General features: G+C 47.4%; 1 protein-coding gene across 1 annotated transcript in view; it reads right to left on the bottom strand.

Annotated features, from left to right (window-relative positions):
* LOC139393333 (ELKS/Rab6-interacting/CAST family member 1-like) overlaps positions 1 to 13,199 on the bottom strand; it is a 300,021-nt gene that overhangs the window by 23,220 nt on the left and 263,602 nt on the right. Inside the window, exon 17 of the mRNA XM_071141918.1 lies at positions 6,181 to 6,312. Coding sequence (XP_070998019.1) covers positions 6,181 to 6,312 — 132 coding nt within the window. The remainder of the gene's footprint in view (positions 1 to 6,180; positions 6,313 to 13,199) is intronic.

Here is a 13,199-nt window from a genome sequence, read left to right as displayed (position 1 = left end):
TGGACAACAGGCCTATAGGGATCACTTTTAGAACTATTTAAAAGTGATTTAAAAGTGTATTTCCAGGTAAATGCCCAAAAAATGTCATTTTGGCTCAGCTAGCTTGGCTGGCTCCTTCTGGGTTTAATAGTTAAATAGTTGTTAGTCTCTCTTTCCTGTCCTGGCTGTGGGGTTTATTCCCCTGGTGTTCCTGTGGCCGGGGCTCGGTTATCATTGGACCTGAATATAGAGCAGGTGGCATAACTAACTAGCTATGTCCTTGCCTTCCTGCATGTGTTTGTGTGTTAGAGAAAGAGGCTGAGCACTACCAGTCCCCATCCAGTCTGCTCCCTGTACCCAGCCTTCCCCTCCCACAGCCTGGCTCTATAAGCCTGGAAGTCCCCTCACACACAAACACACACCACACAAACACACACACCACACAAACACACACACACACACACAACACAAACACACGAACACTAGCTCTATGAGTCTGGAAGTCCCTGGAAGCGGAGGGCCCCTACTAGAGCCCAGATATAATGAACCTCAAGGGGAAAGTAAAGGTCCATCCTGCCTAAAGCCTGGTGGTGCCTTGCCTGGACCAGACCAGGACGGTGTCCCAAATAGAACCCTACCACCTATATAGTGCACTACTTTTGACCAGGGCCCATCAGGTCATAGCCCAGGTGAACGAGAGGGAACCAGACCGTGACACGTCAGGCAGTGACTTAGGCAGTGACTGGGGTGGGGAGGAATGGATGTGGAGGAGACAGCATTGTATGGTTGGGTCCAGAGCCCAGGTTCACTAATTGGGGAATGTCGCATGTATGAAAAGCTCTTTATTATAATGAAGTTATTGTAAAATAAACTATTAGGAGACAGACTCTACAGCTGGGAGTTGTATTGTGATTAAGAGTGACAGGGAGGAGAAGGAGGAAATACATCCATGGCCAAACCTCCACAGTGGACAGAAAGCTAGTGACCTCATTGATCCCCTCAACGTCTGTCCAGCGTCCATATTCTGGGCAGTGAGAGTCCCTGTTTCCCATCCTTCAGTCTACCCACCTCAGATGAGTCATGCAGGGTTATTCCAGTCTGACGGTCTCTCTCCAGTAGGTATAAAGGGTCGGAAACCTTCTGGTAAATTTCCTTGAATTTTTCTGGAAATTTTCAATGGGAAGTCTTGGAATTTTGGGGAATTTGTTAACTAGTAAATTTGTTAACTAGTAAATTTGTTAACTAGTAAATTTGTTAACTAGTAAATAGTAGCCTACTGCAAAGTGTATTTAAATAATTTCTAACTTGTTAACAATTTCTGCTTGTTAGTTTTTCCATGTGGGTTTTAGCTTGCTTGAGCCTGCTAACTGAGGAGTGTTAATTCACCTGTTTCCATACATGTTTCATTTTAAAACATTTATCTGACAAAGGAGTTGTTTAATCTAACTGCTTAACTATTTATTTGTACATAGAATTGTATTTGTGATTTTTTTACTTTTCTAATCTTTACAGGAAAATGCCATGGGCACTATCTGATCTGTGGAGACATTTCACTGCCTAATTTAGAAGGAAAAGCTGTGTACATTTGCAAATACTGTGCCAAATCATATAACTTTGAAGACGGAAGTTTACATACACCTTAGCCAAATACATTTAAACTCACTTTTTCCCAATTCCTGACATTTAATCCTAGCAATAATTCCTAGTACAAATTCCCTGTCTTAGGTCAATTAGGATCACCACTTTATTTTAAGAATGTGAAATGTCAGAATAATAGTAGAGAGAATGATTTATTTCAGCTTTTATTTCTTTCATCACATTCCCAGTGGGTCAGAAGTTTACATACATTCAATTAGTATTTGGTAGCATTGCATTAAATTGTTCAACTTGTGTCAAACATTTCGGGAAGTCTTCCACAAGCTTCCCACAATAATTTGGGTGAAATTTGTCCCATTCCTCCTGACAGAGCTGGTGTAACTGAGTCCGTTTTGTAGGCCTTATTCACACGCACTATTTCAGTTCTGCCCACACATTTTCTATAGGATTGAGGTCAGGGCTTTGTGACGGCCACTCCAATACCTTGACTTTGTTGTCCTTATTCCATTTTGCCACAACTTTGGAAGTATACTTGGGGTCATTGTCCATTTGGAAGACCCATTTGTGACCAAGCATTAACCTCCTGACTGATGTCTTGAGATGTTGCTTCAATATATCCACATCATTTTCTATCTTCATGATGCCATCTATTTTGGGAAGTGCACCAGTCCCTCCTGCAGCAAAGCACCCCCACAACATGATGCTGCCACCCCCCGTGCTTCACAAATGGGATGGTGTTCTTCGGCTTGCAAGCCTCCCCCTTTTTCTCCAAACATAACAATGGTCATTATGGCCAAACAGTTCTATTTTTGTTTCATCAGCACAGAGGACATTTCTCCAAAAAGTACAATCTGTCACCCCATGTGCAGTTGCAAACCGTAGTCTGGCTTTTTTATAGTGGTTTTGGAGGTTTTTTCCCCTGAGGTGGCTGATTTATTTTGATTTTGCCATGATGTCAAGCAAAGAGGCACTGAGTTTGAAGGTAGGCCTTGAAATACATCCACAGGTACACCTCCAATTGACTCAAATTATGTCAATTAGCCTATCAGAAGCTTCCAAAGCCATGACCACATTTTCTGGAATTTTGCTTAAAAGGCACAGTCAACTTAGTGTATGTGAACTTCTGACCCACTGGAATTGTGATACAGTGAATTATAAGTATAATAATCTGTCTGTAAACAATTGTTGGAAAAATTACTTGTCATTCACAAAGTAGATGTCCTAACCGACTTGCCAAAACTATAGTTTGCTAACAAGAAATTTGTGGAGTGGTTGAAGTGTATGTAAACTTCTAATTACAACTGTATGTGAAGAATGCAACAAGGATGCATAATCATATGGCCAAGTGCATAAAGTTCCCTCAGTCCTCACAACAAGCAACATCTGACAAAAGTCCCTTTACTGCTATTCAAGGTGAAAAAGATGAATCAGACACCTTATCGATAGCAACAGCTCATGGTCCTCCTGGAATCAGAAGGTTTTTGGCTCAATGGAGGAACGTAGTCAGAGAAATGGTGATGAACGTCTTCCTCGAGCTGCGTATGGAACTGGTTCACCTCTGATGCTCACGGACGATGTGTATTGGAAGAGATTTCTGAATGTTCTTCACCCAGCATACACCCCTCCAACCAGACATGCTTTATCTACTCATTTGCTGGATGCAGAGTTCAACAGAATTCAAGTGAAGGTCAAGCAAATCATAGAGAAAGCAGACTGTATTGCAATCATCTCTGATTGGTGGTCGAATGTTCGTGGGCAAGGAATAATTAACTACATCATCTCCACCCCTCAACCAGTATTCTACAAGAGCACAGACACAAGGGACAACAGACACACCGGTCTCTACATTGCAGATGCGCTGAAGGCAGTCATCAATGACCTTGGACCACAGAAGGTATTTGCACTGGTGACAGACAATGCTGCAAACATGAAGGCTGCTTGGTCTAAAGTGAAGGAGTCCTACACCCATTGGCTGTGCTGCTCATGCATTGAATCTGCTCCTCAAGGATATCATGGCACTGAAAACAATGGATACACTTTACAAGAGAGCCAAGGAAATGGTTAGGTATGTGAAGGCTCATCAGCAATCTACCTCACCAAGCAAAGTGAGAAGAATAAGAGAACCACATTGAAGCTGCCCAGCAACACCGGTTGGGGTGGTGTTGTCATCATGTTTGACAGTCTCCTGGAGGGGAAGGAGTCTTTCCAGGAAATGGCCATATCACAGTCTGCCGATATGGACAGACCCATCAAGAGGATCCTCCTGGATGATGTATTTTGGGAGAGAGTGGTAAGCAGTCAAACTCCTGAAACCTATAGCAGTAGCCATTGGACGGATTGAGGGAGACAATGTCATCCTGTCTGATGTTCAGACTCTGCTTGCAGAGGTAAGAGAATAAATCCATACTGCCCTGCCCACTTCACTGTTGCTCCAAGCAGAGGAAACTGCAGTTCTGAAATACATCAAAAAGCATGAAGACTTCTACCTGAAGCCCAAACACCCCGCAGCGTACATGTTGGACCCCAAGTATGCTGGTAAGAGCATCCTGTCTGGTGCAGAGATCAACAAGGCCTATGGTGTCATCACTACCGTGTCTCGCCACCTTGGCCTGGATGAGGGCAAGGTTCTTGGCAGTCTGGTGAAGTACACTTCCAAGCAAGGGCTTTGGGATGGAGATGCAATATGGTAGTCGTGACAACATATCTCATCAGCCACCTGGTGGAAGGGACTTTGTGGATCTGAGGCTCTTAGGATTTATTCATTTGATTTATGTCTACTTATGATATGGTAAATATATCCAATGTAAAAAACATCTACATTTAATTGGTATTAATAATAATTTGCATATATTTCTGTTAATTCCCACGGAAAGTTTCCACCTCTGAATATTCCCCAAAATGTGAAGCCCTAATAAAGACACACACTGTGGTATGTTAATCCCTATTGACACATCACAATGACAGACCATCCCTCACCATACACAAACAGACACACAGCAACATGTGTGTGTGTGCGCGCGCGTGCGTGCGTGTGTGTGTGTGTGTGTGTGTGTGTGTGTGTGTGTGTGTGTGTGTGTGTGTGTGTGTGTGTGTGTGTGTGTGTGTGTGTGTGTGTGTGTGTGTGTGTGTGTGTGCGCGTGCGTGTGTGCGTGCGTGTGCGTGTGTGTCAGACCAGTCAAGCAGCTGATGTAAACTGAAGTGAAAGGAACCTGTTTCTTCATAGAGAGATGGAGTTATTTATTTGTCAAATTAAGACTGGACACACACACACACACACACACACACACACACCCGTACCACGTAAACAGGCCCCATTGACACGGTATTCAGGGGGTTGGCAATGGTATTCAGGGGGTTGGCAATGGTATTCAGGGGGTTGGCATGCATGGCGATGCATTGCTATAAGACAGAGGAGGCCTTCTCTGAGTTGCTACTTCAGGAGTGTGTATAACGGAGGGTTTGACGGGAGGCGTTCTCTGATTTGCTACTTCAGGAGTGTGTATAACGGAGGGTTTGACGGGAGGCGTTCTCTGAGTTGCTACTTCAGGAGTGTGTATAACGGAGGGTTTTGAGGGGAGGCCTTCTCTGAGTTGCTACTTCAGGAGTGTGTATAACGGAGGGTTTTGACAGGAGGCCTTCGCCGAGGGGCATTGATGTGGGTCTAAATCAGGCCATTAACTGTGGGCTCAAGAGATGCCAGCCCAGTGCATTAGTGTGTGCAAGTTAACATAAACACTGGGGACTTCTGGCCAGGAGACACGGAAGTGATGGAAGGATGGGGGGAGACACAGAGGAGGACTCTGAGTTAGGGGTTGGCTTCTGTGTGTAACAGAGAGGACTTGTAGAGATGAATGGGTGGCAGGTAGCCTAGTGGTTAGAGGGGAGGCAGGTAGCCTAGTGGTTAGAGGGGCGGCAGGTAGCCTAGTGGTTAGAGGGGCAGCAGGTAGCCTAGTGGTTAGAGGGGCGGCAGGTATCCTAGTGGTTAGAGGGGCGGCAGGTAGCCTAGTGGTTAGAGGCAGGTAGCCTAGTGGTTAGAGGGGTGGCAGGTAGTCTAGTGGTTAGAGGCAGGTAGCCTAGTGGTTAGAATGGCGGCAGGTAGCCTAGTGGTTAGAGGGGCAGCAGGTAGCCTAGTGGTTAGAGGGGCAGCAGGTAGCCTAGTGGTTAGAGGGGCGGCAGGTAGCCTAATGGTTAGAGCGTTGGGCCAGTAACCGAAAGGTTGCTGGATCGAATCTGTCGTTCTGCCCCTGAACAAGGCAGTTAACCCACTGTTTCTAGGCCGTCATAGTAAGTAAGAATTTGTTCTTAACTGACTTGTCTAGTTAAATAAAGGTTAGATAAAGGTTAGGTAAAGGTTAGATAAAGGTTAGATAGCTACTCTTCCTGGGGTCCAGCAATTATATATATTTTTAAACATTACAATACATTCACAACAGATTTCACAACACACTAAGTGTGTGCCCTCAGGCCCCTACTCCGCTACCACATATCTACGGTACGGTGTGTTCTCTGTGTGTGTGTGTGTGTGTGTGTGTGTGTGTGTGTGTTTGTGTGTGTGTGTGTGTTTGTGTGTGTGTGTGTGTGTGTGTGTGTGACTGCACCACTCACCTGTTTCTCAGTGTGTGTGCGAGCAGCTTCCTCCTGAGCCAGAACCATCTCTCTCTCTGCTGTGATCTGGACACTCTCTCTCAGAGCCTCCTCCAGCTCCTCTATTCGCTCCTCCTTCTGGCGCAGGGAGTCCTGGGGAACACACACACACATAGGATTAGGGAGAGGTAGAGGCATGTATGGAAGGAAACACACACACACACACACACTGTATTAGGGAGAGGTAGAGGCCTGTATGGAAGGAAACATACACACACACACACACACACACACACACACACACACACACACACACACACACACACACACACACACACACACACACACACACACACACACACACACACACACACACAAGGAATAGTTACCAGCCTGTATGGAATGAAAACACAGCCATATGTGATGTATACCTTCATATGACCTTCAGCTAATCTAGTTGGTATAATCGCGATGCATTTTTCAAGAGAGACCAGGGATGAGCTGTGCAATGAACCAATCAGGTGGAATGTATGACCATGGTGTTCTTTCAACCCCTGAGCACCAGGCGTACTAACGATAAACACATACCACCTCGTCAGTGACGTGGACACGTACTAACGATAAACACATACCACCTCGTCAGTGACGTGGACACGTACTAACGATAAACACATACCACCTCGTCAGTGACGTGGACACGTACTAACGATCAACACATACCACCTCGTCAGTGACGTGGACACGTACTAACGATAAACACATACCACCTCGTCAGTGACGTGGACACGTACTAACGATAAACACATACCACCTCGTCAGTGACGTGGACACGTACTAACGATAAACACATACCACCTCGTCAGTGACGTGGACACGTACTAACGATAAACACATACCACCTCGTCAGTGACGTGGACACGTACTAACGATCAACACATACCACCTCGTCAGTGACGTGGACACGTACTAACGATAAACACATACCACCTCGTCAGTGATGTGGACACGTACTAACGATAAACACATACCACCTCGTCAGTGACGTGGACACGTACTAACGATAAACACATACCACCTCGTCAGTGACGTGGACACGTACTAACGATAAACACATACCACCTCGTCAGTGACGTGGACACGTACTAACGATAAACACATACCACCTCGTCAGTGACGTGGACACGTACTAACGATAAACACATACCACCTCGTCAGTGACGTGGACACGTACTAACGATAAACACATACCACCTCGTCAGTGACGTGGACACGTACTAACGATAAACACATACCACCTCGTCAGTGACGTGGACACGTACTAACGATAAACACATACCACCTCGTCAGTGACGTGGACACGTACTAACGATAAACACATACCATCTCGTCAGTGACGTGGACACGTACTAACGATAAACACATACCACCTCGTCAGTGACGTGGACACGTACTAACGATAAACACATACCACCTCGTCAGTGACGTGGACACGTACTAACGATAAACACATACCACCTCGTCAGTGACGTGGACACGTACTAACGATAAACACATACCACCTCGTCAGTGACGTGGACACGTACTAACGATAAACACATACCACCTCGTCAGTGACGTGGACACGTACTAACGATAAAAACATACAACCTCGTCAGTGACGTGGACACGTACTAACGATAAACACATACCACCTCGTCAGTGACGTGGACACGTACTAACGATAAACACATACCACCTCGTCAGTGACGTGGACACGTACTAACGATAAACACATACCACCTCGTCAGTGACGTGGACACGTACTAACGATAAACACATACCACCTCGTCAGTGACGTGGACACGTACTAACGATAAACACATACCACCTCGTCAGTGACGTGGACACGTACTAACGATAAACACATACCACCTCGTCAGTGACGTGGACACGTACTAACGATAAACACATACCACCTCGTCAGTGACGTGGACACGTACTAACGATAAACACATACCACCTCGTCAGTGACGTGGACACATACTAACGATAAACACATACCACCTCGTCAGTGACGTGGACACGTACTAACGATAAACACATACCACCTCGTCAGTGACGTGGACACGTACTAACGATAAACACATACCACCTCGTCAGTGACGTGGACACGTACTAACGATAAACACATACCACCTCGTCAGTGACGTGGACACGTACTAACGATAAACACATACCATCTTGTCAGTGACGTGGACACGCTGATAGGGAACTATGACGTGGACACGCTGATAGGGAACTATGACGTGGACACGCTGATAGGGAACTATGACGTGGCCACGCTGATAGGGAACTATGACGTGGACACGCTGATAGGGAACTATGACGTGGACACGCTGATAGGGAACTATGACGTGGACACGCTGATAGGGAACTATGACGTAGCCACGCTGATAGGGAACTATGACGTGGACACGCTGATAGGGAACTATGACGTGGACACGCTGATAGGGAACTATGACGTGGACACGCTGATAGGGAACTATGACGTGGACACGCTGATAGGGAACTATGACGTGGACACGCTGATAGGGAACTATGACGTGGACACGCTGATAGGGAACTATGACGTGGACACGCTGATAGGGAACTATGACGTGGACACGCTGATAGGGAACTATGACGTGGACACGCTGATAGGGAACTATGACGTGGACACGCTGATAGGGAACTATGACGTAGCCACGCTGATAGGGAACTATGACGTGGACACGCTGATAGGGAACTATGACGTGGACACGCTGATAGGGAACTATGACGTGGACACGCTGATAGGGAACTATGACGTGGACACGCTGATAGGGAACTATGACGTGGACACGCTGATAGGGAACTATGACGTGGACACGCTGATAGGGAACTATGACGTGGACACGCTGATAGGGAACTATGACGTGGACACGCTGATAGGGAACTATGACGTGGACACGCTGATAGGGAACTATGACGTGGACACGCTGACAGGGAACTATGACGTGGCGGGACATTGTAAACACTGGACAGGACTGGAAGCCAGAGTGTCACGAAGTCAGTAAGGTCACCCGTGTGGTCGCGATGGCTTAGAGAAGCAGAACCCCCCAATACATTTCTCCACACTGACTCACACACACACAGTCTAATCTCTATGGCTGATGATAGGTGAGTCAGACCAGTGGCTTTTCTCTCTCTGTCTGTCTGTCTGTCTGTCTGTGTGTGTGTGTGTGTGAAGGGGTCAGAGCCTGGAGGCTTGGCGATACCAGACACGTCAGACCGTCATACAGGCTTAGTAACTACAGGGGAAATTAAACTTTAGGCAGGCCTGGTGGTATGTATCAGTCTGTGTTGATGGGGCAGGCCTGGTGGTATGTATCAGTCTGTGTTGATGGAGCAGGCCTGGTGGTATGTATCAGTCTGTGTTGGTGGAGCAGGCCTGGGGGTATGTATCAGTCTGTGTTGATGGGGCAGGCCTGGTGGTATGTATCAGTCTGTGTTGGTGGAGCAGGCCTGGTGGTATGTATCAGTCTGTGTTGATGGGGCAGGCCTGGTGGTATGTATCAGTCTGTGTTGGTGGAGCAGGCCTGGTGGTATGTATCAGTCTGTGTTGATGGGGCAGGCCTGGTGGTATGTATCAGTCTGTGTTGGTGGAGCAGGCCTGGTGGTATGTATCAGTCTGTGTTGATGGGGCAGGCCTGGTGGTATGTATCAGTCTGTGTTGGTGGAGCAGGCCTGGTGGTATGTATCAGTCTGTGTTGATGGGGCAGGCCTGGTGGTATGTCTCTGTGTTGATGGTGTCTGGACCCCCTACAGACCGCCGGCCAAGATGTATCTGTCCATACAGGATTCCACGTCAAGTGCTCCTGAGACATTTTAATGACATGCCCAAGCCGGTGCAGTTGGTGCTGGGTGACCATGGCCTCCATACTCTTGTAGTTGGTGCTGGGTGACCATGGCCTCCATACTCTTGTAGTTGGTGCTGGGTGACCATGGCCTCCATGCTCTTACAGTTGGTGCTGGGTGACCATGGCCTCTATACTCTTGTAGTTGGTGCTGGGTGACCATGGCCTCCATACTCTTGTAGTTGGTGCTGGGTGACCATGGCCTCCATACTCTTGTAGTTGGTGCTGGGTGACCATGGCCTACATACTCTTGTAGTTGGTGCTGGGTGACCATGGCCTCCATACTCTTACAGTTGGTGCTGGGTGACCATGGCCTCCATACTCTTGTAGTTGGTGCTGGGTGACCATGGCCTCCATACTCTTGTAGTTGGTGCTGGGTGACCATTGCCTCCATACTCTTGTAGTTGGTGCTTGGTGACCATGGCCTCCATACTCTTGCAGTCAGTCTTAGCAAGTATTTCTGTATGGGGCACACAGTTGCACCAGGTGATTCCCAGGATGCAATGCAACCATTGTATGTGGAATCGGTTGAAACTGCTTGTTGTGGCGACTATAAGTGACCCAGAAATGTGGTGATGCAGAATGGCTTGATAGATGGCGACTATAAGTGACCCAGAAATGTGGTGATGCAGAATGGCTTGATAGATGGCAACTCTGGTGTGGAGGTGGCGATCCCAGTTTACGAAGACCCTTTGTCTGAGTTTCCCCGAAGGCAGCTGATGCTTGATCCTGTTTTGAATTTTGAGGTAGATGCTGCAGTCCTCTGAGTGGATGCTGCCCAGGTATTTGAAGGACGGGACTATTGCCAGTGATTTGTGTTCAATGGTGAAGACAGGCATGGTGGGTGGAGGGATGGGTCTCTATTGGCAAACCACCTCTGTCTTGGTGGTGTTGTTAGACAGTCCCCTCCTGCTATAGACCCTCACAGCCCCTACAAGGACGGACTGAAGGTCTTCCGGAGTGTGGGCCACACGAGCACAGTCATCAGTATACTGCAGCTCAAGAACCCGCTCCGTCAAAACCTTGGTGATTGCTTGGCGCCTCCTGATGTTTAATAGGTCCACCACAACCCCACTGCAGTCCTCAAGCTCCTTGTGGAGAAGCTGGGTGACACACAGGAGTAAGACGTTAAAGAGGACAGGTGCCAGCACACACCCCTGCCTCACACCGATGCTTACTCCAACGGGCACTGACTCCTGCCCTCCTTTGGCCACCTGAGCCATCATCCCATCATGGAACTGGCAAAGGACATTGACACATTTGTCTGGACAGCCACATTTGAGTAGAATGTCTCATAGTAGTTCCCTGCTCACAGTGTCAAAGACCTTAGAAAGGTTGTTGAAGGCCTTGGAGAGGTCGTCGAAGGCCTTGGGGAGATCGTCGAAGGCCTTGGGGAGGTCGTCGAAGGCCTTGGGGAGGTCGTCGAAGGCCTTGGGGAGGTCGTCGAAGGCCTTGGAGAGGTCATCGAAGGCCTTGGAGAGGTCATCGAAGGCCTTGGGGAGGTCGTCGAAGGCCTTGTGGAGGTCGTCGAAGGCCTTGGAGAGGTCGTCGAAGGCCTTGGGGAGGTCGTCAAAGGCCTTGGAGAGGTCGTCGAAGGCCTTGGAGAGGTCGTCGAAGGCCTTGGAGAGGTCATCGAAGGCCTTGGAGAGGTCAAATCAAATCAAATTTATTTATATAGCCCTTCGTACATCAGCTGATATCTCAAGGTACTGTACAGAAACCCAGCCTAAAACCCCAAACAGCAAGCAATGCAGGTGTAGAAGCACGGTCCTGATGTTGTTCACAGCACTGGCGTTGCCGTGTCGTGAACATCATGTTGACTGTAGTCCTGTTCTTTCTGAAGCCGCATTGTGACTCTGGCAGCAGTTCCTCTGTGATGTTGTCCACCAGCCTGTGTAGCATCACCTTGGTCAGGACCTTGCCGTTAACAGTCAGAAGGGATATCCCCCCCGGCTGTTATCGCAGACGGACTTGTCACCCTTGTTCTTATAGATGGTGACAATGTTTCCATCCCGCCACTGTTGGGGGACGATCTCACACACACATACACACAATCAGCTTTTTCAGTCCTCTCAACCACATCCCTCTTTTTTAAAGGGAGATTATTTCTGTCCATTCCTTTCTAAAACCACACCACAATCCTCCCCCCTTCCCTTCATTTATTTACTTTTCTCTCCTCCTCCTCTTCATCACTCCTCCTTCTCCTCCTCAGAGTGCTATTTGAGTGTTTCTGACTAGGAACCTCAGGGAGGGAACCAGCTGTATCTGTCCCAAATCAAACTGCATATTTGTGTTCATGAAGGTTCAGCCACTGAACTGACTTATTACTGGAAGTCAGGGACAATGGGAGGTTAGAGGGTTAGGGCGGACACACATACACAGATGGCTACACACACACGCACGCGCACACACACACGAAGAAGAGAAGAGAACAATGTGGCATGTGGTGAATGTCTCGGAAACATCTTGAAAACATCTTGAAAACATCTCTAAATGTCTCGAAAACATCTTGAAACGTCTTGAAACATCGTGAAAACATCTTGAAATTTCGTGAAACATTGTGAAAACATCTTGAAACTTCTTGAAACATTGTGAAAACATCTTGAAACATCGTGAAAACATCTTGAAACTTCTTGAAACATCGTGAAAACATCTTGAAACTTTGTGAAACGTCTCGAAAATATCTTGAAATCTCTGTTTTGTGTTCTGTATACATTCCATCCTCCACTGCCCCCCCCCCCCCCCCCCGCTCTAATCCCAACTACAGCTCAACTTTCTCAAGGCAGACCACAATCACTTCAGCTTCATTTAAAGCGACAGTAATCCTTTCTGCTGGTTCCGTATCTCATTACCGTAATGTCTTGGCGTGCCAGAACGGTGCGGGCGATCGAAAGAAACACCTCTGGGAGAGTCCTAATCAGAGAAGCATGTCGTTTTGGTATCTGGTGTCTCGGTATGTGTGTGTGTGTGTGTATGTGTGAGTGGCCACTTTACAGTTCCAATTCTCTCCACAGACAGAGTCAATTAAGAGATGAGCAGAAATGAGGCTGGTTAAGGAAATGGTTGGGGTTAGAAGGGTTAGGAGGTTGTTAAGACAGTCAGGGACACAGCAATGTAGAGATGGCT

Source organism: Oncorhynchus clarkii, chromosome 33 (assembly GCF_045791955.1).
Source record: "Oncorhynchus clarkii lewisi isolate Uvic-CL-2024 chromosome 33, UVic_Ocla_1.0, whole genome shotgun sequence".
Taxonomy (NCBI): domain Eukaryota; kingdom Metazoa; phylum Chordata; class Actinopteri; order Salmoniformes; family Salmonidae; genus Oncorhynchus; species Oncorhynchus clarkii.
Note: the sequence above shows the minus strand (reverse complement) of the source record. Positions and strands in the feature narration are given on the sequence as shown.